At 43.7% G+C, this 22,451-nt stretch overlaps 1 protein-coding gene across 2 annotated transcripts in view; it reads right to left on the bottom strand.

The window, feature by feature from the left end:
- Nucleotides 1-5,384: 5,384 nt before the first annotated feature.
- DCX (doublecortin) overlaps nucleotides 5,385-22,451 on the bottom strand; it is a gene marked incomplete at its 3' end in the record, with an annotated part of 63,074 nt that continues 46,007 nt past the window's right edge. The window contains exons 3-6 of one of the 2 annotated variants that reach the window (XM_082289755.1): nucleotides 18,373-18,475; nucleotides 14,709-14,846; nucleotides 7,723-7,817; nucleotides 5,385-5,441 (exon numbers count right to left, since the gene is read on the bottom strand). In XM_082289755.1, coding sequence (XP_082145881.1) covers nucleotides 5,385-5,441; nucleotides 7,723-7,817; nucleotides 14,709-14,846; nucleotides 18,373-18,475 — 393 coding nt within the window. The remainder of the gene's footprint in view (nucleotides 5,442-7,722; nucleotides 7,818-14,708; nucleotides 14,847-18,372; nucleotides 18,476-22,451) is intronic. The other variant, XM_082289756.1, reaches the window with a different exon arrangement.

Raw genomic sequence — 22,451 nt, 5'->3', positions numbered from 1 at the left:
ACCTCGAGAATTAAAGTGTGCCCTGTCTGCTATGGTCAAGGCTGCTGTCCCCTAGGCCTAGCTGGGCACATGCACAGTCCAAAGGATGTAAGAAGGCACTTAAAGTCTTCACCTTCCTGCTCTCATTACACCAAGGTGGGGTTTCAGCTGGATCTCTTCCAGGTGTCTTGTGTAAAGCACTAGTCCTGTTGCATGGACTGGCCTGACTCTTTAGATACACAGAAAAAAGATCTTCATCTCATGCCATCCATTTGCTTCTACAAAGAATCTCACCAGCCCCAAACAGTGTCCCAGCCTGCTTCCATCAGCAACCAGAAAAATAACTTGGGGCCCAAGTCATTACATGGAAAAAGAAGCTGTTTGGTTCCGTCGTGGTTGTGGTCAGCACCTGGCATGCAGCAAACACACCTCTACAGAGCTTTTCTCTGGCTATGGATTGTCTTAGCTTGAGGAGACACTTTCTAGACTAATTTTCTATCTACTTTACTTGGCTATTTTTTATTCCTTTCTCTAAAAATGATTCTGCCTCTCCTACAGTGAAAGAGAACTCTTGGTTCATGGCTGTGGGGCACCACTGAGGTCAGCGACAAAAATCACGCCAGAGCTCTCACAGCACACTGGGGAAAGGCTCAGACTGGAAAATCCACACTGTGCCCCTGCAGAGAAGATGCCACTTCCAGGGATGGCTGTCCCTGGAACAGTGTCTGTGTAGGGATTCAGCCTGGCATCACAGAGCACTCCCACAGGGTGTGCTGGAAGAGCAGCACTGACCTCAAAGGCATGAGAAAGCAAAGACAAGGCATCCTAGAAAATGTTATCCATATGGATAAGGAGAAATTAACACTTTAATGCCCTTGCTTCCCATTGGAAATGCCTGGGTATAACAGTGCTTTGCTGTTTGCCACAATTTTTGGTTCTCCCTCGTTTTTTTCCTCTTCAGAAGTACTCAACAAACAAATGAGAAATAGCAGCTCGACCAAGTGTGTGATTTTTTTGTATGCCTACATGTGTTAGCTGAGGATGAGAGAGATGTGGCAATTGTTTTCTAAGCAGAATCCTTCTACTGTCTGTGAAAATGACACAATTAGTGTTTCTAGCTCCTGAGAAGACAATAAATAATGTGCAGATATAGGAAACACAGGCAATGGTAGGGGAAAGCTACTTCCAACTCCCATCACAGAGCAAACCAAGGTAAAATCCCATTATCAAACTCTTTCCAAATCACTTCAAGATATTTAGCTGGTGGAACTGAACTAGCTCCAAATCGTTTAATAGATGAGGCTCTAAAACAGGAACTTCAGGATTATAAATGCTGTACAATTGATAAAAATCCCAAGGCTGAAGGTTTTGCTGCATTGCTCTCATCTTCTACAGTCAAGACCATCACCTGAGTGTATGAATGCTAAAGCCCTCAGTCTGTGCTATTCCTTCCTAATGATTGTGTTTGAAACAGGGATCTTTATATGCAAATTTGCTAAATTATACTGAATGAAGGCAGATTTCAAAGAAACAAAGCCCTACTACTTTAAGGGTCTCTCCAATTTGTTTTTAAATACTGTATTGTTTTAAAACAATATAGTCCCAGTGATTCAATTAGTCTCCAAAAGCACTAAAGGCAGCCTCGTGAGGCAAATTAGACAGGGGTTTTATAGCAGAATTAATATGGCAAATCCTCATATCATGTGGAGCTTTATGTAATTGTAAATGTAAAAAAAATATAAATATGAAAGGTGAACTCTGGAGTATATAGTGGAATTACTAGCATCTGCTCCAGGATCTCCCAGGGTCTGGAATTGCTGTAGTATATTGGAAGTAATTACTAATTCACAGCAGTTCAGGAAAGCTTTCTGACCAAACCCAACCTTAATCTCATGAAAAGTCAACAGGAGTAAAGCACATGCTAAAATTTAAGCTTTTAAGTTCTTTCCTGAATCAGGGCTGTCCTTATGTTTAAAAAACTAAGGTCTGATGCCTGTGCACTGTTTCTGTTTGTATTCAAATCTACATGAGGGATCCTACAAAGCCAAAGATAACTAGTTCTGAATGTATGTAACATTCCACATGCATTTCTGTACAAGAACTCATGCAATATTGGCATTAATACAGACTTCACTCTATGCTACAGCTGAAATGCTCACTGACTTCTACTGCCCAGGCATTTCTACATAGAAAATTGCTTTTTAAAACTTGGGAGTTTGGCCTCATACCCTGTTTTCTTTGTGGCTTCTGCTGGTTTGAATGGCTATTTTTCCCACTGAACATTTTTTTTTTTTAATTCTTTCAGGCCTTTTCAAAGGTCTCCCTAATTCCCTGAAGGAACTGCTGGGCTCAGCCCCACCACAGGATGATCCTCGTGCAAACAAAGCTGCATTCCCAAGGGAGAGCTGGCAGGATCAGGTTTTAGATGTGTCCACCAGGTGCAGCTCAGGAGGAAGAGCTCAGTGATTTCTTAGTGATGCTCCACCAGGAAAAACATCTCCAAATAACCAAACACAGTTTTTGGCAGGGAGGAAAGGAAGCCCTTCTCAACAGCCATCCAAACAAAGGATCATTCCTCCCTTGGGATCCTGCTTCCTCTTACACAAACTGCACTCCCAGCCACTGGGTGAAAGCATCTCCCAGCCTCCTTTCCTACCACCAGCAGCTCCAGCAGCTCAGGCTGCAGAGAGCAGCCCAGGATAGCAGAGATTTGGGTTTCCTGGTGGATGTGTGGCGAGTGTCCTGCACTGAGCAGCAAGAGAACCTGGATGGGATTGCATGGCTGGTCTCCTGCTTTTTCTGAGGAAAGGTGGCAGGACAGGCTAACCCTGACTGTGACAGGAATGGCCTCTGTCACCGTGTGACAACACCCTGGACTGCAATCCCAGTCCATCCATGGCTACTGCTCAGGGTCCCTGGAAAAGCAGAGACTCAGGGAGGGACTGTGAGATTTCCATCACCAGAACAGAGGAGAGGGTAAAAGCATGTCAAATTATCTGTCCCACTAAAGCTTTCCCTAAGACAAAAGCTCTGATGAATAATATTGTTATTAGCATAACCAAGGCCTTTGACATCCTTATGCTTAAAAAAAGTCCTTTTTGCTCATGACCAGTGTCTACAGTAGGACTCATGGGATTAAACAGCCAAAAATTAGCACCTATAACCAAATCTGCACCCAGAATATTTCAGCACTTTCTGTTAGAGGATCTGAAAGCACTTGACAAATGTTAACCAACATTTGGCCTCACAACCCCCACTGAGGTAGAACAGAGCTGTCCCTGCAGGGACAGACAGACAGCTTGAGGCACAGGGTTACTCAGAGACCTGCTCCCATTCAGACACGAAATTCAGCAGTGCCAAGGGCTCAGAGGTGTGCTGGCTACTGCACCCAAGCTTTGTCCACACCACCATCCTTTCCCCCCCCACAAACCCTCAACACGAGCCCTTAGCCTGTGAACCAACCCCAGGATTCTATTTACAATATTTAAAATGACCATTTAGCAGTTGTGCAGTCAGAGTTACTCAATCAAATGAAGTTATCAGTGAGAACAAATGGTTTCTTGTGCAAAACTCTGGGTGTAAATGATCATGCACTAAGACTTCTGGGTGCAAATTTGGTGCATGATAACTGTGACCCCTTGACAATTCCCAATCCTGGCCTCTCTCTGATAAATCTCTTTTAAAAAGTTGAATCAGAAGTATGATCACACAAGCCTTGAAGGATGCAGCCTGCACAGATTGTTTCATCCCAGCAACGCAAGCAAACAAAACGTGGAGTGGCTTTGGGAACAACCCAGCATTCATGGAGCATCAAACAGCACAAGGATAAAATCCATCCTAATCACAAGGGGTTGCAAGGCAAGAGGGAGTAGGTGTCTGTGTTGAAAAAAAGAAAGGCAAATAGAGCATCAAAGAAAGACTTGATTGCACAGATTTCATTCAGGTAAAGTTCTGCAAGAATCAGTTTCATCAAAGCTTATTCCATGAGGGAGGGAGGCAATGGCAGCTGGCCTAGGACAAAGCTTCAGCGCTGTAAAAACCACCAGCCCTGCGTGAGGAGATGAACTTTGCATTCTGGAGGAGGCATTACAGATTAATAAAAGCAAAAGCTTTCTCTAAATACAGCGAGTTTGTTTTTCTCAGATAGAAGAGTTTCTTAAAATACGGGTTTTAGAACACCACAAAACTTCATTTGTTATATAAGTAGAGAATCTGGCCATAGTTAGGAATACTGAAGTGTAAAAAACCAAATATGTAATCTTAAACATTACAAAAACTATCAAAACATTCAATATTTTGAGTTGACCATTTTTTTCCCCCCTACACGTGTCTGTTTTGGCAGTGATGACAAGATTTCTAAACTGAGTTGCTGTTATTATTGTTCTGCAGTTGTGGTTGGTTTTTTTTGTACTTTTTTTTTTTTCTGAACGTGTTTTTTAAACAAAAGAAAATCACCAGCTTTTATAAAAAAGAAGGAGCTTGAATCCTTACTCCCAAAACACAGATACAAGGTTTTCCTTTATAAAAAGTGTATTGATTTTTTGCTATAAAAAGTGACCTATAGGGTGTCAAACCTGAAAACAAATTCTCACAGTGTTTTCAGTGTTGGCTGTTCTCAAGGCATTACTGTTACAGAGATAGAGAGATACCATAGGGGAGGTATAAATATTTGTTACCAGCTAGCAGCATCCTTGGATTGCATGTGGAAGGTGTTCTACTCCAGATAACTCAGCTGATTTATGGTTTTTTGCTTAATTATTAAAAAAAAAAAAAGGCCAAATAATATTTGAATAATTTGAATTATTGCACTAACCTTACTCAGCATCTGACACAATCATTCCTCATCTCATCCAAGCTTCTGCTGGCATATTAAGCATCAAACTAGAAAGTCATTTTCCTTCCTGCCCTCCACAATAAAACCAAGACTTGTTAGAATGCAGGTGCCAAAACTGGGGCTGTGGATGAGGAGCAGGCGAGCTGGCAAAGGCTGGCAGTTTGCAGAGGTGGAGAACATCATCTGCTCTACTCCAGCTTGCAAACTGCTCAGCAAGGGGTCCATTTGCACACCTCCAGGGGAGCTACTTTACTATCACTAGGAAAATCACATGGTTGCAGCAGAAGAAATAACAGAAGAAGATGGGAAATGCACAGGATCGTTGGCACATCGGCCCCAAATTTCTCACAATGCCCATTTTGCATCCCTGTAACTTAGAAGAATGGTATCCCTCTATCTCTATAGACTGGCAGGTGTTGGTTTGTGGCACAGAGAGGACAAATCACAGAACAAAAATGACATATAACCGTGTGTCCTTTGACTTGAAAGCACCAGTCACCTATCTGCTTGTTCTGGCAGAAGTACTTTGCTGTATCCCAAATGCAATATGGACATTTAGCTCCATGTCGCTCTACATGGAGTCCCCAAGGGAATCGGAGTCATCCAAAGACAGGGGCAGGTACAAGTCCTGTAGGGAGAAAGGAGAAAATGTTAACCCTCACCATCAGTTCCCACCCTTGGCCACACAAAAGGAAGCAGCTGAGTGGCTCAGTTCCTGGCAGGTCAGAGGGTGGAGGAATCGTGCACTGGTGACTGGGCTGGGCTCACCAGAATCCAGGGAGTTTAAGGCTAAAATCAAGGCAGGCTCCTTGCACAGAGGAGCAAGAGCATCTCTGCTCCTGCTGACTGTCTGGGGATAAGTTTGAGAAGTGTTTTTTTATTGTTCTGGATCAATGTGTCCATTCCAGCACATGCATGAAAGAGCAGCACCTTGCCTTAAATACATCTCTTTAAACCCAAGTCCACGATAAAGAGTCTTACCTTGGTTTGACAGCTGCCCTCAGGACAAATCTCCAGGAAAATCACATGTTCCATGGTTTATTCTTTATTTTAAGCAACTTCTAATCAATTGGAAGGGTTAAGAAAATAATCCCAAATTTATTATTTGGACCAAAAGTTTTTCCAGTGTCCCTTTCTGGGTAACCATTTAATTCCATTTGTTTAACGTTTTGTGTGGGATTAGGTACAGGAACCAGGTTGAGGGCTAAAGCTCTTGTGGGACCTTTTTGAACTCTGACCCACACAAAAGTAATAACTGTGAGCAAAATGAAGAAAAACCCAAATATTCAGGAAGGAAATTCACAGAAATTTTGATACAAGAAGAGGTAAAATATGACTTTGCGGTGAACTCAACCTAAGCATTTATCATTTGAGCTTTAAGGGGAAAAAAGAAAAGCGATTTCATCATAAGCAGGAAATTGCTCCTGGGAGAAAGACAACGATGCATGAATATTCTGGTAACCTAAAATGCTGCATTTGTGTTTGCTGATTGGCTTAACTTAGTGCAGAAAATCATAGCTGGGTTGGCTTTGCCCTCAGCAGCCACCATCTATTACAAATGGTCTCAGGGCTGCACTGGAAAGGTCATAGATCAGCCAGCTGAAAACATACATAAAAGATTAAAAAGGTGAGTTTCACTTGTCTTGACCAAGAAGCAAATCTTCATCTCCAAATCAATCTCTAAATGAGATGGGAAGTTTGGAAAGTATTTTGTGTCCCTGATGCTGAAGCAAAGAACGCAGTTTACAGCATTACTCCTGCTGAACTGCTGACCAGGGGCCAGATTCTGTTCTCAATTACAAATTAGTAATAAATCTGGACACATTGTGCTAAAATTGGTGTTTATCCTCAAACTTAGACTGAGCAGCTGAGAAGAGAGTGAGGTCCTGAGGAAAACACAGTTTTCATTTGGATTCAGCTATGCCTTCGATAAACAGAATTAGTTCAACCCCTGCAATGTGGCCCATGGCGGGTTCCACGTGGCTGCTGACTGCAAAACCTCAGCACTACCAGAATTTTTTAATTACCCTTCAAAAATTCCGAGTCAATGCTTTTAAAGTCACACTCAGGCTGAGAGGTACAGTCTGGTTACTAAAGAGAAACCCCCCTGACTTCCTCTCACACCCACATTTGTGTCCAAGCTCCAGTTTCCGTATCAAGTGAAAACTGTTGGAAGCAGCACTGTGGCTACTCCAGAAATGCAAAGGCCCACAGAAATGAAAGTCTGGACTCAGCACAGAGTGGCCCCGAATAACAGGAACTGAAAAAGCTGTGACAGCTGCTGTACCTTTTAAATAAATCAATGCATGAATTATCCATGAGCCAGCACAGGTTTCCTGATCTCTGCCAGGATGCTGTGCTACCTGCTAGCCACGCTGTCTGTGACCAGCAAAACCAGCTACTCTTCCACAACACAATTACCCCACCAGCTGTAAGAATCACCTGCTTCCTGTAAAACAGAGCATGGCCTTAAATAATTAAATTTAAATTCTTGAGGAGCATCATTAAAGTGATGTTTCAGAGCTCCAGTAACATCTGCATTCTGCTGTTTAGGGGCCTGATTTGCCAGCACTTGAGGCTTTTCAGGAAAGGAGGGTTTGCATGAAACCATATCCATCAATGACTTTTCCAAATAGTGACATAAGTTCATGGTCAACTTATCTCCTCTGATCCTTCTGCGTGGCCTGCAGCACACATTAATATCAGGAATCAGGGGAGGAATCAGGCCAATGGTTTGTTCACCACCTTGCCCTGAAGGACGACCCTTATAGGTAAAGGGCCAAATTCCACTGTTTGAACATCAGGAGTTGTTGTTATTCTTCCAGAGAATATGGCCATGACTTCAGAGTTCCACAAATGTGATGGACTGAGGCAGAAGGAGATGTAGTAAGGTATAAGAAACGTAATACCTTGTGCTTACGGAGGCTCCCTGGGCTGGTGGGCGTGGAGATCGGCGACTGCTTGGATTTGGGTGTGGACAGCTGACTGCTGGAGGTCCCGTTTGCTGGCAGAAAACAAGACAGAAGCTGGAAATCAGGCACACAAGGGGAAAATCCTTCTTCTTTGGGGAGATGGAAGGTCTCCAAGTATTTAAGACAGAAACACGATGGTTTATTCACGTTAGGCAGGAGAAAAAAACCCAAGTGAACTGCATAGCTAGAAACATAACTCCAGGATTTCAGCTGCTCAGGGTGACTGCAAAATACAGTGAAACATGAAATAAATTGAAGGAGCACTATTTCACACAACAAATATTCACCAAGTCGATCTAAGGCACAGATCACCAGAAAAACAGACAATTTCTGTGTTCTCAAACAGTTTAAGGGCATGAGTGGGACCCAGAGGCTGAAGATATCCTGAACACTACACAAGCAATGTCAGATGGCAATTATATACATTACAAATTACACAAACAGCAGCCTGTTTGCTGTGGGTGGGATTAAGTGACCAAAGAGCCAGATGGAATGATGCTTTCAATTGTAACAGCTGAATCTGCAAATCATTACTTAAAATTCATCAAGTACTTGAGTGTCTGGAGGAGACTGAAGAAGTGTATGAAGTATCATAGAGTAAGATGTGTGAATGTTGTATTTTTAAGAGCAAAAGCAGCACAGCTCTTGCTTGAATGCCTAAGAAAGCTTCACCCCTCTTCTCTGTTACCTCCTTGTGAGAAACAGCGGGGTAGCTCAGGTTTGTAGCACAGGTAGGGGTCAAACAGGTGAGTTCAAAAGTGAAAAGAAACATGTGCTCAAAGCCCCAGGACAAAGGAGGAGCTGCCAGCAGTTAAAGCAGCTCAGATGCAACAAATTCATGGTGATGTGGCTCCTCTGCCTTCACACCCATCATTTCCATGCATTTCCCCCTCTGCTGAAAGAGGAGGTTATTCATCACACACAGCTTTTTTCCTATGACAAATGCACCTTACTGAGGAAATGGATATTTTTAAAAGGTGGTAGAAAAAATGATTTATAGATCATTGAGGAATACCTCCCTATCCCACTCAGACCATGCTTTATTGGTAGGGGGGAAAAAACAGCTCTGGAAAGGCAGAAGCTGCTTCCTGCTGGCCCCTGCACTGTGCTGTGCCACTCTTCACTGTGCTCCAGCTCTACAAAATGAGCTGCCCTCCAGGCTGGTGGGGGGAAAAAGTAGAGTTCTCTAACTATATGCCAAATAATGAAGGCAATTCAGTAAAAAAAGAACTTGGATCTCTTTTATGTTTTATTTCACTGAGTGAATTTGTGTTTCCTATCAAAGAAAATGGGGGGAACAAGAGGACTGATATAATCTCTATTAGGTAGAATCCATTTCCAGTTTCTAAAATGCCTCTTTCTTTATCTCCAGTTGTCACTGATCCTTCCTAAGCTGAAGAATGCCACCTAACAACTCTACAAGAAACCCCAATTTCCCTTCCACAAACAAGACTGGAACAACAGCAGAGTCAGTGTGCAGCAAAATGGATGTAATTGCTGCAGGGCAGGACAGAAATTCCCTAATACAATGAGAGTTTGAAGTGCTACAGCAGGGGTGTAAATATTTTATGAGCATCAACAAAAAACCAGATGTGACATTCAAACCAGAAATGGAATGAGACGGATGGATATCATTACAAATACAGCAAAATTCTGCAGCAGGAGCAACAATGAAGAAGCCTAGCTTAATTTTCTCTGTCTGCTAATGAAGAATAGTGCTCATAAGCAAACCTGCCTGTGTTTCCTTTAAACTGAAATGCAAGAAAATAACAGGAGGCAAAGAGCAGATCCCAGGTGGTGCATAACACTGCTGCTCCACTAAAACCTGCTGATGATTGAGGGTAGCTCGGGATCTCACCTACACTCAGCTATTAGGAACTGTGCTTTAGAAGCAGCTTTCATTTCAATTCTTGGGGTTTTTTTCCCCACCACGTTATTCTTTGTGCATTATGGCTTGTTCATGGCACTGTATTTGCTCTGCAACATCAATTTACCTCAAAGTGCACGTCAGATCCTTTAACTGCATGAGCACATGCACCTTTTTCCATAGGATCCCCACCTCCCCCCATGCACAAGGCAGTTTGTACTTGGGAGAGAAATCAGGCTTGTCCAGCACATGAGAGGGAGGATGGAGAATATTCCTGTCATGTTTGAGATGGCCATGAGAGATCCAGGTAAACTGAATTCTCTGTCTGCTTCCCCCACAGATATTTTAGAATCCCAGAATGGGTTGGGTTGGAAGGGACCTTAAAGCTCATCCCACTCCACTCCCTGCCATGGGCAGGGACACCTTCTGCTGTCCCAGGTTGCTCCAAGCCCCATTCAACCTGGCCTTGGACACTTCCAGGGATCCAGGAGCAGCCACAGCTTCTCTGGGCACCCTGTGCCAGGTCTCACCACCCCCACAGTAAAGAATTTCTTCTTAATATCTAAACCTGCCCTCCTTCAGCTTAAGTCGATTCCCTCTTTGTCCTATCACTCTAAGCCTTTGTCAAAAGTCCTTGTTCAGCCATTTTTATGCTCTTTTTTAGTCAGATTTCTCATATGGAGCTGTTCCCTGAGTGTTGCTCAGGTTTGCTGGGATGACTGGGGCTCTGAATCCGAATTTCCAGTGGTGATAAGCACCAAGACCTGCAAATCAGGTTAGTGAGGTCCATCTTTTGAACTCAACATTTCTGTCCACAAACAGAACTGGAAAAAGCAGGGCCCGAGGCTCAGAGTGAGTGCTCAAAATGTGTGTAGGTATCTATGTCTACTAATTTGTAAAGTAAGGTCAATAATCCCTGCTTGATTGGGGTTCCCAGGATTCTGCAGATGAGATCCCACTCTGAGGAGCTTGTAAACAAGAGTGAGAGAAAGGACCATGAAATACATGGATAGTTTGGTCTCCAGGTCAGGGTTTGAAGTGCCACCAAGAAAATAAAGAAAGGGAACAAACAGAGCAAAGACAGCATGAAGTAAATGTAGGAACAGCAGCTTGTTCAGTGAGCACGAGCCATCCTGCCCTTCAAGACAGACAAATAAAGCCTCAGGAGTGGAAGAACTCAGACTGCACAGGCATCCTTTGCTCAGGCACCTCCAAACTTCCAGGCACTCAGCTCTGCAGTGCTGACACCCTTTTCCCACCGTGTTTGGTGAGGGGGATCTCTCCTGGGTGTGCCCTGTGGGCTGGCAGCAGGGACAAGCGGGGAACAAGCTGCTCTCTCCCGTGTGCCATTCCCCAGACATCTGCTGCCTTTTGGACACACTCATCTATAATGACCCTGGGGAGCAGCCCTGCAGCCAGGACAGACGGACACTCTGGGTCTGCTTGCTAATTGCTGCTGCCTGGTGAATGTGCTTTTGGCCCTCTGTCCAAACCCTGCCATGAGTGGACAGAGACACTGAGGTCCTGCAGCAGCCTCAGCGCCCTGCTCATGTTCTCCCCGCGCCAGATCAAGGCAAAGACATTTTCAAATTTCAGTTCATGTACCTATGACTCTGTCCTGGTTTGAAAAATCATAAGCTCTCCCATCACAGCACATGGTTTTATACGACTGAACCCTTGTTTGGTATGTCAGCTAGTGTAAGATAAATTCATATTGTTTTAACAAAGAAAGAATGGCAAATGACATCATTATTTTCTCTCCTGTATTTCTCCCCTGAGGTTTAGCTCTGGCTTTTGCTTGGTTTGACTTCTTATTGGAGCAGTCTGTTAAAGAAATGTTGCCAAACTTCATGCTGACCCTAGCCCATTTAAATCTCAGGGATCAGAGCAGCAGCACAGAGACTTTTCTCCTGATGCCCAGTTTCCCTCTGTCATGTCAGGAGGAGAAATTGGATGGTGCCCTGCAGGTGTGGTTTAGTATGAATTTCACTGCTCTAAGCTGTGCCTTTTAGCAAAGCTGACTCCGGAGGAAGAAAAATTGAGGCTAGAAATACACAGAAGCTTTGTAACTCCAATTTTGCCAGAAATACACTGGCATTGCTTAGGAAGTGTATAAATATGGGTTGGGGGTTACTGAGGGAAGGGAGAAAGGATTTCCTTGGGAATGTAAGTATTGGGGTCTGGATCACTTCTTCATTCTTCATTCTTCATTCTTCATTCATTCACTTAATTTGCATTCATTCATTCATTTAAATGACTGCATGGTGAGTAAAGAGAAAAGCACCGTGCCAAGAAATCAATGTTTAAAATGCTTCTGTGGGTTAGCAACTTCCCTTTTTTGGATATCCTGGGAGCTGAAGGGCTCTGGCTGCTAACAGGGGATTGAGTTTTTCACAGTAAGGCCATGACACCTCACTGAGAGGCAGGTTCAGACTTCTCTCACCCAAAGATTTACCTCTGAACCTGCACTGGCATCAGCACCCAGATATGTCACAATAGCCTTGGAGACAGAAACCTACACAGAAAAGGATACAGAACCTACAAAACCTACAAAAAGGATACAGAAAGGTACACAGAAAAGAACTGGAAAGAATAGAAGCAACACAGAACCAAGGAAACTCTGATGACAGCCACAGCAGAGTGAAAGGCAACAAAGACAAAAGGTACAAATGGGTGAGAGAGCAAACACATAGCAGAAATATTGAATATATTTGAAGTAAAACTGCTTTCAGTAGTTTCACAAATTAAATGGGTGAGATTCTGTGGGGAAAAAAATAGGTCAGATCATCTTTTATTAATCAGACTTCATTCAGCTTTGCTTTTTGAATGTGATAACTTCAAAATCCATCTAAATGTAAATATTGATTCTTAAAAGATGTGTAAATCCACTTAATTTATTACCAATTCAATACAAGAATACAAAATGGTATTCTTTTTCCTCTCTGTCCTGAGAAAACAAGAGTCTTCTATTTTTCAGTGCTGAAAGAGTTCAGTCTTTTTTATTCTCATTAAGCAGGACAAGTGCCATTTTCTCCTTTATTGAAATTACAGGAAAGCACGAAAGACCCTTGTCTGGACAGATTAAAGAAACCTGATTTGCTCTTCATTACTGACCTTAACTCCAGGAACTGGTCATTGTTCAGCCTTTCTGGTTGTTTTAATCTCCCTCTGAAAAGCTCTGCTAAATGTGTTCATTAAAGCTCATCAGATGAGTCACCATCCTGGGCCTGGAGTCACTCAATCAGTTAAAATCAGGCACACAACAGTTGCCATTTCATATTAAACTGTTATGTTCATGCACTGAAGTCTGGTCCTGGTGGGAATCAGCACCTGATGCTTGTGGAGAAGGTTTAAAGCTGCTCATGCAGGAGCTGACTCCCACATCACTGAATGTTAATTTGGGGTTTTTTTAAATCAATGTCACATTTCCCATCACACCTTCAATGTGCCTACACAGCTTTAGCATGCATTTGGGATTGTGAAAGTGGTCTAGATTATGGCAAGCCTGAGTTTGAGGACAGCCAACAATGGAATCTTGAAGAAAAACTTTATGAGAGAAATAATTTTTTAAAAAACACAGAGTCTTGGCATGTGCCAGCCAATTTCACACTGGCTCTTTATGTAGCTGAAGAACACCCACACACCCTAAATAAATGAACTGCTTCCTGGGGGAAATCCTTCTGACTACTGCCAAGAGAATTTTATATCTAATAAATCCTATCTATTGATGGGCAGCTGTTGTGTGATGTTCCCATGCAATATGCAGTGTGTTAGCACGAAGGTGAAAAGGAATTTCTGGTTTCTATCACCTGTGTTGATGCTGGGGGACATCTGAACTCAAGCTGTGAAGCTCTCCTGGAAATCTGATGTGCTTAATTGGTGATTTGGCTGCTTTAGTGAGAGGCCATGTCTGGTTCTCTTTTGGAACAGAACAGGCAGGCAGATGAGAGACCAATCACAACTCTAGAAACTCTCCATGACTCTAAAAACTATCAGTTACCAGAATTACTGCAATATGCAGCCCAGCCTTGGACTGACAGCTCTGCAGCTCTCCAGGCGTGCTGCCAACCCAGGTGCTACTGAAGAAGGAGGGCGGCATTTCAAATGGTGCAGGCTGCTGCAGCAAATTAGGATTCCCATTTTCCTTTTCTTCTACTACTGAGTGTCTCAGTGTCACATCAATAAACCCATCACCAGTTCTACAATCACAAGGTCACTGGTCTACTTTAAATAATGATTGGAAGGAGCCACTCCTGAGCTGTGCAATAATTACCATTTGCTTTGCACAGGTGATGCCACGATGATTTTTGCCTTTTCTTTTATACCCCTGTTATACCTTTTTACAGCTTCTGTATTCCTAGTGCTTTTTGCCTACATTCTTGGGCTTGTTTGTCAAGCTGAGAGACTCAACATTTTAGAAGCTTCATAGCCAGGGATCAGTGTGCCCCAGAGCCCAAGGTCCTCTCCAGAACACATTCTGTAAACCAAGATAGAACCATCCAGGGGAAGGCTCCTTGGGGAGGGGGGCTCACTCGAGCCTTTCATTGGGGAATCTTTGACAGATCTGCTAATTAGTAAAACCTATAATGTTATACCAGATCTTTTGTGGGGTGTGCCTTGAGGTGCATTTATCCTGGACATGTGCACCTAAGGATCCTTAAAATAAATACAAAGGTAAAATCCCTTTTCCCCTTCTAACCATGTTTGATTTTTGATTCTTGATTTTAAGACCAGGAAAAGGCATCACAGGAGGTTACTTTAAATCACTCTCTATCTACAGGGACCATCTGGGAGCACTGTGGGCCTTGATTTCCTGCCTGGGGAATGGAAACATCTTTCAAAACGTTGTTGGGGAAGGAGGCTGTGAGACTGTGGGTGGAACAACCTCAAGCCACAGTTGCACTTCTCCAACCAGGGAATTCCTTCCCAATATTTATGAAGTGCCCCTGTAGCTTCTTCTTTCCAAAAGACACCCGAGTTTCCTATGCAAACACACAGAGTTTGTGCTTTTCCCTTGAGCAGAGTTCAATGCAGACACCAAGAAACAATCACTCACCATCTTGGTGGTTACCTGAATCGGCCGGGGACTTGCTGCGGCGCATGGGCGCGGGGCTCTTGGCTGAGCTCTTCTGAGGGGTGGGTGAGGATTTGCTGCCCGTGGCACCTGCTGGGCTCCCCTTCATCACCCGGCACTCTGGGGAAACACAAACCCACCTGGTTATGGCCCTGCTGCTCCCGCTGCCCGTGGACACCAGGCGTGAAACACCCACGGGCAGCTCAGGGCCTGGTCCACAAAGAGATGCAGAAAATACCAAGGGCAAGAGGAAAGCTGATATCATCACTTGTTCTCCAGGGCTGGAAGGAGACTCTTTAAGGGGAGGGCAAAGAGAACAGCTCTGCTCCTCTAGAGGAGGTGCTGAGACTCTGTAGGTGTCAGGCTGGCTCCTACCTCTGTCCTACCAAACATTTTCTGACTTTCCCCTTCCCTTGGCTCTCATGAGCACGATGAAAATGGTCAGCACTGACTGAGGGAACACTCAGGCCAAAAAAATCCAGCTGATTTGCTGCAACCCTTCCATGAAGACCCAGTAATAGGAATGGTGAGTGCCCTTTCTTCAGGTGCAGAAAGCCAGCAAGCAGCTCATGGTGTGATGTAAAGTCTCCAAGTGGCAGATGGGGCAGCTGCCCCAGGAGGCTTTCACCCAGCTGGAATCAGCCTCTTCTGTCCTCAACAAGCTGCAACTTCTCAGATGCAGAAAGCAAAGAAGACAAAATGGTTTTACAAAGCACATCCACTGGTCCCTTTCAGAAAGGTTTGTATAAACAAGCCCAGCAGATTTATGTCCTGGAAGACGTGAGCAGAAGAGAACCCCAAGTGTGCTTTCTTAAAAAATAAATAGGCCAGGAAGAGTGGAAAATGTAAACATGATCTACAGGGTCCTGCAGAGGGGAACTGAAATGCTAACAAACCTCCATGCACCCCAGGATTTCAGGCATGCCTGGTCTTCAGAACCAGGCTTTATTTACACTGAGAGCTAACAAAAAAAGAACTTTCCACCCCCAAGTTATTGACTCAACCCAGTTAAGAAGAAGGCAATAAAAAAGGGATTTCCTTTTTGTCAAATGTTAGCCAGTCCCACCTCATCTCCTCCAACAGCTTGTCCTCACCAAGATGTGAAAAATGTGTCGTTTTTACAGATGTGAATTACATGTTCCACATGCAGGCAGTTTTTTATGGGAAAGTTCAGCTCAGCTCCACATGCTCCACACTGAGGACCCCCTGGAACGGATTCCCCAGTGGAATTAAGGCAGCACAGAGCAGATAAATAATTGGTCAACCGAAAGCAAGTTGTCTGACCTAAATGTACGTGTTATTTAATTACATATCAGTATATCTATGAAAGTCTAATTGCCTTAACATTTTCCCCAGGCTTTCCTCATTCTCAGACAGCCAAGGGTCCATCTCTGCTCCTTCCAGATGGTTTGAGAGAGAGTTTTGCTGTTGGGCCAGGCAGCACAAGAATCTGAGGAGAGGAGGCCTTGTGCTCCAGGGATGCTGCATGGCAAGAATCAAACCTACAGTCAGATTATTTTCTCTCCTGTTAAATCCATTTTGGAAATTGTAAAGCAGGGTCAGAAAAAGTTGTGGGTTTTTTTTTCAAAAGTACTTGACTTCTCACAGGTGATGTCACAGAAAGGCTTGTACAGGTCCAGCACCAATATAGCCCCAGTTTTTTATACGTGAAGAGCAGTACTGATGTAGTGAGGGGACTTAAAGGGTGTCAGGCAGCTGTGTTTAGTCACCTGAATTACTCACTAAAAAAAAAAAAACAAAAAACTAAAAAGTAAAAATACTTCACGTTATGTCATTGAAAGGGCTTCCAAATTTATCTTCTTCCCAGGGGAGTAATTCCTTGGAAGGAAACCTGGCTTTGCATTTTCCAGCACAGAAAGGCTGACTCTGAGGAATTCCTCCAGCTCAGTCCTTGGCAAGTGTCAGTACACCAGAGGCAATCCCTGAGCTTTTGCAGGAGGTGGAAACCTGGCTGTGCTGAAGTTGCTGTAAACAGGTCTCTAAATGTCACCAAAGTGTGACATTTCCATAATGCTGAAACCAGTGGCTACAAAAGGGACAGAGCAATGTCATCTGGAAGGTGCTCAGCAGCAGGGATTAGAGGGTGGAAGCTGTGGTGGGCAGCCAGGAGGAAAAAGATTACATAATCCTCTCTTATGCTGTTTCTCTTTTTGTTTCCTGATGTCCTGCCAGAGTGAACATAATAACCAGCAATCCTGGTGTGTGTCATCCAAACAGGCAAGAGAAATTTCCCCCTGACAAAGGAGATTTTAGTGAGTGACACTCATCTGCAAAACCTCAGGAATTACACTTCTCCTGGCAGCATCTGACTCAGAACGAGGAAGGGTGATGGGTGTACAATGGGAAAACGGTGCTGAGGCTCCTCATCTGCTTCCTGAGAGCTGCAAGGCTCCCCTGAAAATACCTCTGGGACCTGCAGCTACTCAGTGCCTTCCCAACAGCAAATTTGGCTTCTTTATGCCTGAGAAATCCAAGCTGGAAAAGTGAGCAGTGGCCAGAAGTGTAGGCAGAGAGCTGAGCTTTCCATCCAGTTGTTCTGCCAGGGCTGCATCCAAACTGTTTTCCAGCGTGGAGCTCCCTGTGGAGCTGACTCAACTGCTGAGTGGTAAAAAACAATATGAAGCTCAGGTTACAGATCACTTCCCCAGCCTGACACGGGCTTTATTCTCTGCCTGCAAAGTCTCAACTGAACCTTGGAAACTTTCTTTGAATTACCCAAGACCATCAAGTGGGTTCATCTGGAGTACACAGGTCAGAAGAATCAGCACTAAAATAAAACCAGGCTTGCAAAGGAGTCATAAAAACCACGGTGTTTGAAGATTAGAGGCTGCTTAACTTCCTGGCATCCAGCAAAAATCCTCTTTGGTCCTCAATGCTGAGCCAGTTTGCAGCATGGAGGACAGGATGAGGCTTGTGTTCCTTAAACAGCACACCTAGAGCTTTGGGAAATGAGCCTAGATGCTTGGAGACCACATTTTCTTTTAGTTTAAATGGTCAAAATGGCATTAATTTCCTCTTGCTGCACTCACTGGCACCTGCGGACAGGTGAGTACAGTTCCACGTGGGGTGGGTGGTAAGTCCTACAAGCAAGCTCTAAAATCTGTAAAATCAAGGATTTCATGGCTTAATTGATCATAGAAACTCACATTATTACAGACTTCTGCTGGCAGTGGTAACAAGGAAAAATAATGGCACTGCCCCAGTCATGTCCCCCAAAAAGGGAATTATTGCCCTGCTTTTTGAATCAGCACAAGAAAGCAGTGGAAATGTGATTTTTTAACTGTTGCTTGTTCCCATCTTTAATATGCATGTGTCTACATGAGGGTGGTAAGTTCCCAAGTAAAATGTATCTATCTGATTGTGACTGGAGAAAATTGAAAGTATAAACACTCCCAGATTTTGCAGTGGATGTCAAAATGCTGTAGGAATTAATTTATTCTGACTTGGGCTACCTCAGTCGGTATTTGCCTGATTATAATATCTGCTGACTGGATAAGTCTCACAAAAGGATGTTAAATTCCATGTACTGGGCCTTAAAAACCAGAACAAAGGCATGCAGCATTATTATCTGATACAAGCAAGTGAATGGCAATCAAATAAAACCACAGTGTGCGTTTGATGTTACCGCTTTCATCCAGGGAAAAGTCATCCTGTGCATAGCGGAATTTTTCTGGACCACAGGCGATAAACACATCATCATCCCCAAAGAAATCGTGGAGACAGGTCACCTACAAAGAGAGCAAAGTCATTCATTTTATTTTTAATTGGCAACATTCTGATGTGGCTTAGCTTTCACTGGAGCAGAAGGGGGCTCTGCCTCTCTGCTGTTCCCCCCAACCCATGTTAACGTGGTCCTGCTTCCCATAGGTGCTCATCACACAACTTCCCTGGGCAAATCAAGTGTAACAGAGTCATTAAAGAAACAGAGAAATAAACCCCAAACATGTCCCTTGCAACTTCTAGGAGGTTTGGCATTTCCCACCCTGCTGACAGGGCACAGCAGTCACCTGAAGGAATGACACAGCTACTTCTAAAAGAAGAAGAGAGGTGCCCTCATGCCATGCTGGCAGGGCTGTGACACCACTGCCCGTCCTGGGGAGTGTCTTGGTACCTACAGAGCCTAAAACTTCAAAGAACCACTGGGTGTAAACACAGATGTAGAGATGTGACTCCTCCTGAGCAATCCTGATGATAAACTTTAAAGACAAAAGGTTTGGTGGAGAGACCCAAAGTATGACAGGACAACTTTCCCACCCAAGCACCATTTAAATCCACAGATTTACTGCAGGTGTTGTGCCAGCCTCTCCCTCACTGAGTGCCTTGCTCCTCTCTTTTTTGCCATCCTCAGTAGGAGGAAGTTTTATCTTGCAGTACCTGAAGCTCCAAACTCTGCCTTGCCTTGTAGCATCAAACAGAAGCAAAGCACAAGATGGGGGAGCTCCAGATCCACTGATTTAATCAGAGAACTGATACCTGGGAGTTTGGAAATGTGAAAATGCATTCAGGTTGCTGGGAGCACTCCAGCAGGAGAAAAGTCTAAAATTCCGTCAGGCTGGGAGCTCCTCCCCGTATTCAGCTGGCAGAGATCTGCAATTCTCTACAGAGGATGGGCTTGTTTTAACAATTCCTAACAATATCCTGATATCCCAGCCATATACTGACCAAATCTTGTGCCAGGAGCACCAAAAATGCTCGTCTGCAAACACCCCAGTGTGGAACAGCTCCAGCACAGCCAGCCTGGGGCAGCCCACACATCTGAGCACCCAGCAGAGCCCAAGGTGGTTTCCTAAAGTTCCATTTTTCCAGGAAGCCATTCCAAGCAAGCACAAGGTTGGCACTGATGTTAATAACAGAGGTAAGAGGCTGAGAGGTGCTGCTGCTGAGCAGTGTTTTACCATGTCTGGGCACTGGAAGGAACTGGAGAGAGCACTGGAGATAACCATGGCAGAACTCACTGGAGGCAGAGCTGAATTTCCCTATCTACTGATCTCTTGGAGCTGGACTGTGAAAAGTTAATTTCAAGCTCTAATAAATCAACTATAAAGAAGGCTTTTGGCTATCTTAATAAGGCTCAGTATTTCACACTGGTTAGTATAATGTGTAATTAAAGCACTGCCTGTGAGTGCCAGCACTGGTTACGATGCCAAACCTTGGTGAAAAGCCTGTTTTTCACATTGTCATGACTTTCCAAATGGAGCAGGCTGAAATCTGCCGTGGCTTTGATCAGTTAGAATTTTCTCTGCTAACTCCGGTGAATTCCTATTTCTGATTGCCTAAAATTAGATTGAAAATAACTAACTCTATCTAGAGAATTCTCCCAAAGAGAAGATGACATTTCAAACCAGCACTTGGCATTACAGCCCTCCCCCCGAGGATGTGTGGCGCTGATTCATTTGCAAATAATTGGGTTTGGCTCAACACACAAGTTCCCATCTGAATGCTGAGTACTACACTTATGCCACTGAAAAGACCAGTGGGTTGCTCTGCTCCACTGTGCAGTTAAATCCGTGATCTAAAGTTGGATCAAAAGGCTCCCAAAATTTCCCAGCCTTTTGCAGGAAATCAGAAAGAACCCACCGATGCTTTTGTTGTCTCCAGGTCAGAAGCCCAAGTGTGGATTTTGTCCTTGACTGCCCACAACCACCCCAAACACAAAGGAAGCCCAGGCAACCAAGAAAACCTTCAGATCCAAGGGTGCAAACACGATGGAGAAGTTCCAGCGTGCTCAAGGACAGGAACCTGATCGCATGTCAAGCAGAGCTACTTGCAATTCACTTTTCTGCATTCCTGTCCTTTCAGAGGGCAGGTTATTATGGGTATTTTACAGTTATGAACAGCTGGCTGGCTGAGCACTGGAGGCTGGCAGAGAATTGGGTAATCCACTTGCTGAACTCTGAATATTCAGGAAGCAATAACTTCCGTATTTGCCTTATTTGTTCCTTTTTGATTTCCTCTTGTAACCTCCACTATTAAGAGCTCACCACTACACAGTAGAAAGGACAGCCAAAACCCAACCCCTCTCTCCTTAAACAGTGCAAAACATTGCAAAATTCAGAAAATAACTGGTGTCCACTATTATGGGGCTCTAGCTCTGTTGCTTATGTTCACCACGTGTGTGGTATTTTCTATTTACCTTTTGTTTATTCAACTCCAGTCCCTGATGATTGCTCTGAGTCCCTAAAACACGTCCCAGATGGATTCCTGTCCACAGGAAGTCGCTGGAGTAAACTTTCTTTGGGAAAACCTGTGACCTCATTGCTGGATCTGAGAGCACCAGAGCCAGCTTGACTGAGGGGTGCATGGAAAAAAGAAACCCACCACAAGAAAGCCCTGGATATGCTCATCCCTGAAGGACATGAAGCTGGGAAGTGGGGCCATGCTGGGATAACTGGTTTGAGACCTTGTTAATCAGTATGGAAAATTTAAGGGTTGTTCTTGGCAGGCAAGGCCAAACCTCTACCTGCAGTAATGGTGTAGAGGCTTTTAGTGACTCCCAAATAACATTACTGGTCTTCTCTCCATTCTTCAGAAGTCTTTTTTCTTGTGTTTTCTCAGTTTAAATAAATAAATAAAAGCAGTACAAGTCTTCCCCCAAGCAGTAAGGACTTTTTCAAAGAATATTTTCTGCTTTAGCTTACTCTGATCTACCACTCTAATTATATCCAATAATTCACCTGGAACACCATGAAAAAAGAAACAAACCCTGAAAGAAGGATCATATCAACAAAAAAATTATCCCAGATGATAACCTGAGAATCATTTTTTTAAAATGCTGCATTTTTCTTTCAGTTATAAATTTATTAAAGCACAAGACAAACCCCAGTAGTAGCCAGATAGTGCAAGGACCAATGCTGCCACCTGAAAATGGTGATTTTGTTGGTGACTGTTGCCATGCACCCTCAGCAATGACACCAGGAACCAGCAAAACAGAAAGACTTTGTCTTTCTGCAGTTCTCAGTCTAGAAGCATTTTTCATCTATAACAAAAATTAAACTCGTGTATATAACTACAGCAGACAAGATAAACAGCATTGATTTCCAAGCATGCCTTTGTTTAAGGGAGGATAATATTTAATTTGAAATTCAGGATTGAAAGGACAATATTGACTTAGGAAAGGATCATACTGCATGAAATGTTTGCTCTCCAATTCCTGTAGCTTAAACAATTCCAACAAAGGAAATCATATCCTCATACTCCAGTCGATGATGCACAAATTTATTTCTTACAGTCATTATTTCTAATAGATCTGATGGTAGCATTTTTCTTTGTGCCAAGGCCTGATCTTTAAAAACCTTTATGATATATATTATGGAAGAAATAGAAGGTTGTAGAGATTAGTTTGCAGTTCCTTAGGTTTTCCTTGTTAAATGAAATCCTTCTCTGCTTATATGAGAAAAAGCTTCCCTGAGAGGACAATATAGCTGGGATTTCTGCAGTGACAGTCCATCAGTGTCTGCTGCAGCAATTTTAATTGCAGAAAGGAAAAGCTACAGCCTTGTGAGAGCTGCTGAGCCCCTGCTTCATTTTAATACAGCACTTGTGGAACTAAGCATTTTTCAGGGTTTCAACAAAATGGAGCTTGCCTCACACACATCCCTGGATGGGAGCTCACAGTTTGCTGCAATGCCTGTGATGGTACAGACAGGAATTCTGAGGTCACCTGGAAGAGGAGCAGTGAACACACAGGACCTATGCTGGCACAGC

This window comes from Coloeus monedula (assembly GCF_965178545.1).
Source record: "Coloeus monedula genome assembly, chromosome: 12".
Classification (NCBI taxonomy): domain Eukaryota; kingdom Metazoa; phylum Chordata; class Aves; order Passeriformes; family Corvidae; genus Coloeus; species Coloeus monedula.
Note: the sequence above shows the minus strand (reverse complement) of the source record. Positions and strands in the feature narration are given on the sequence as shown.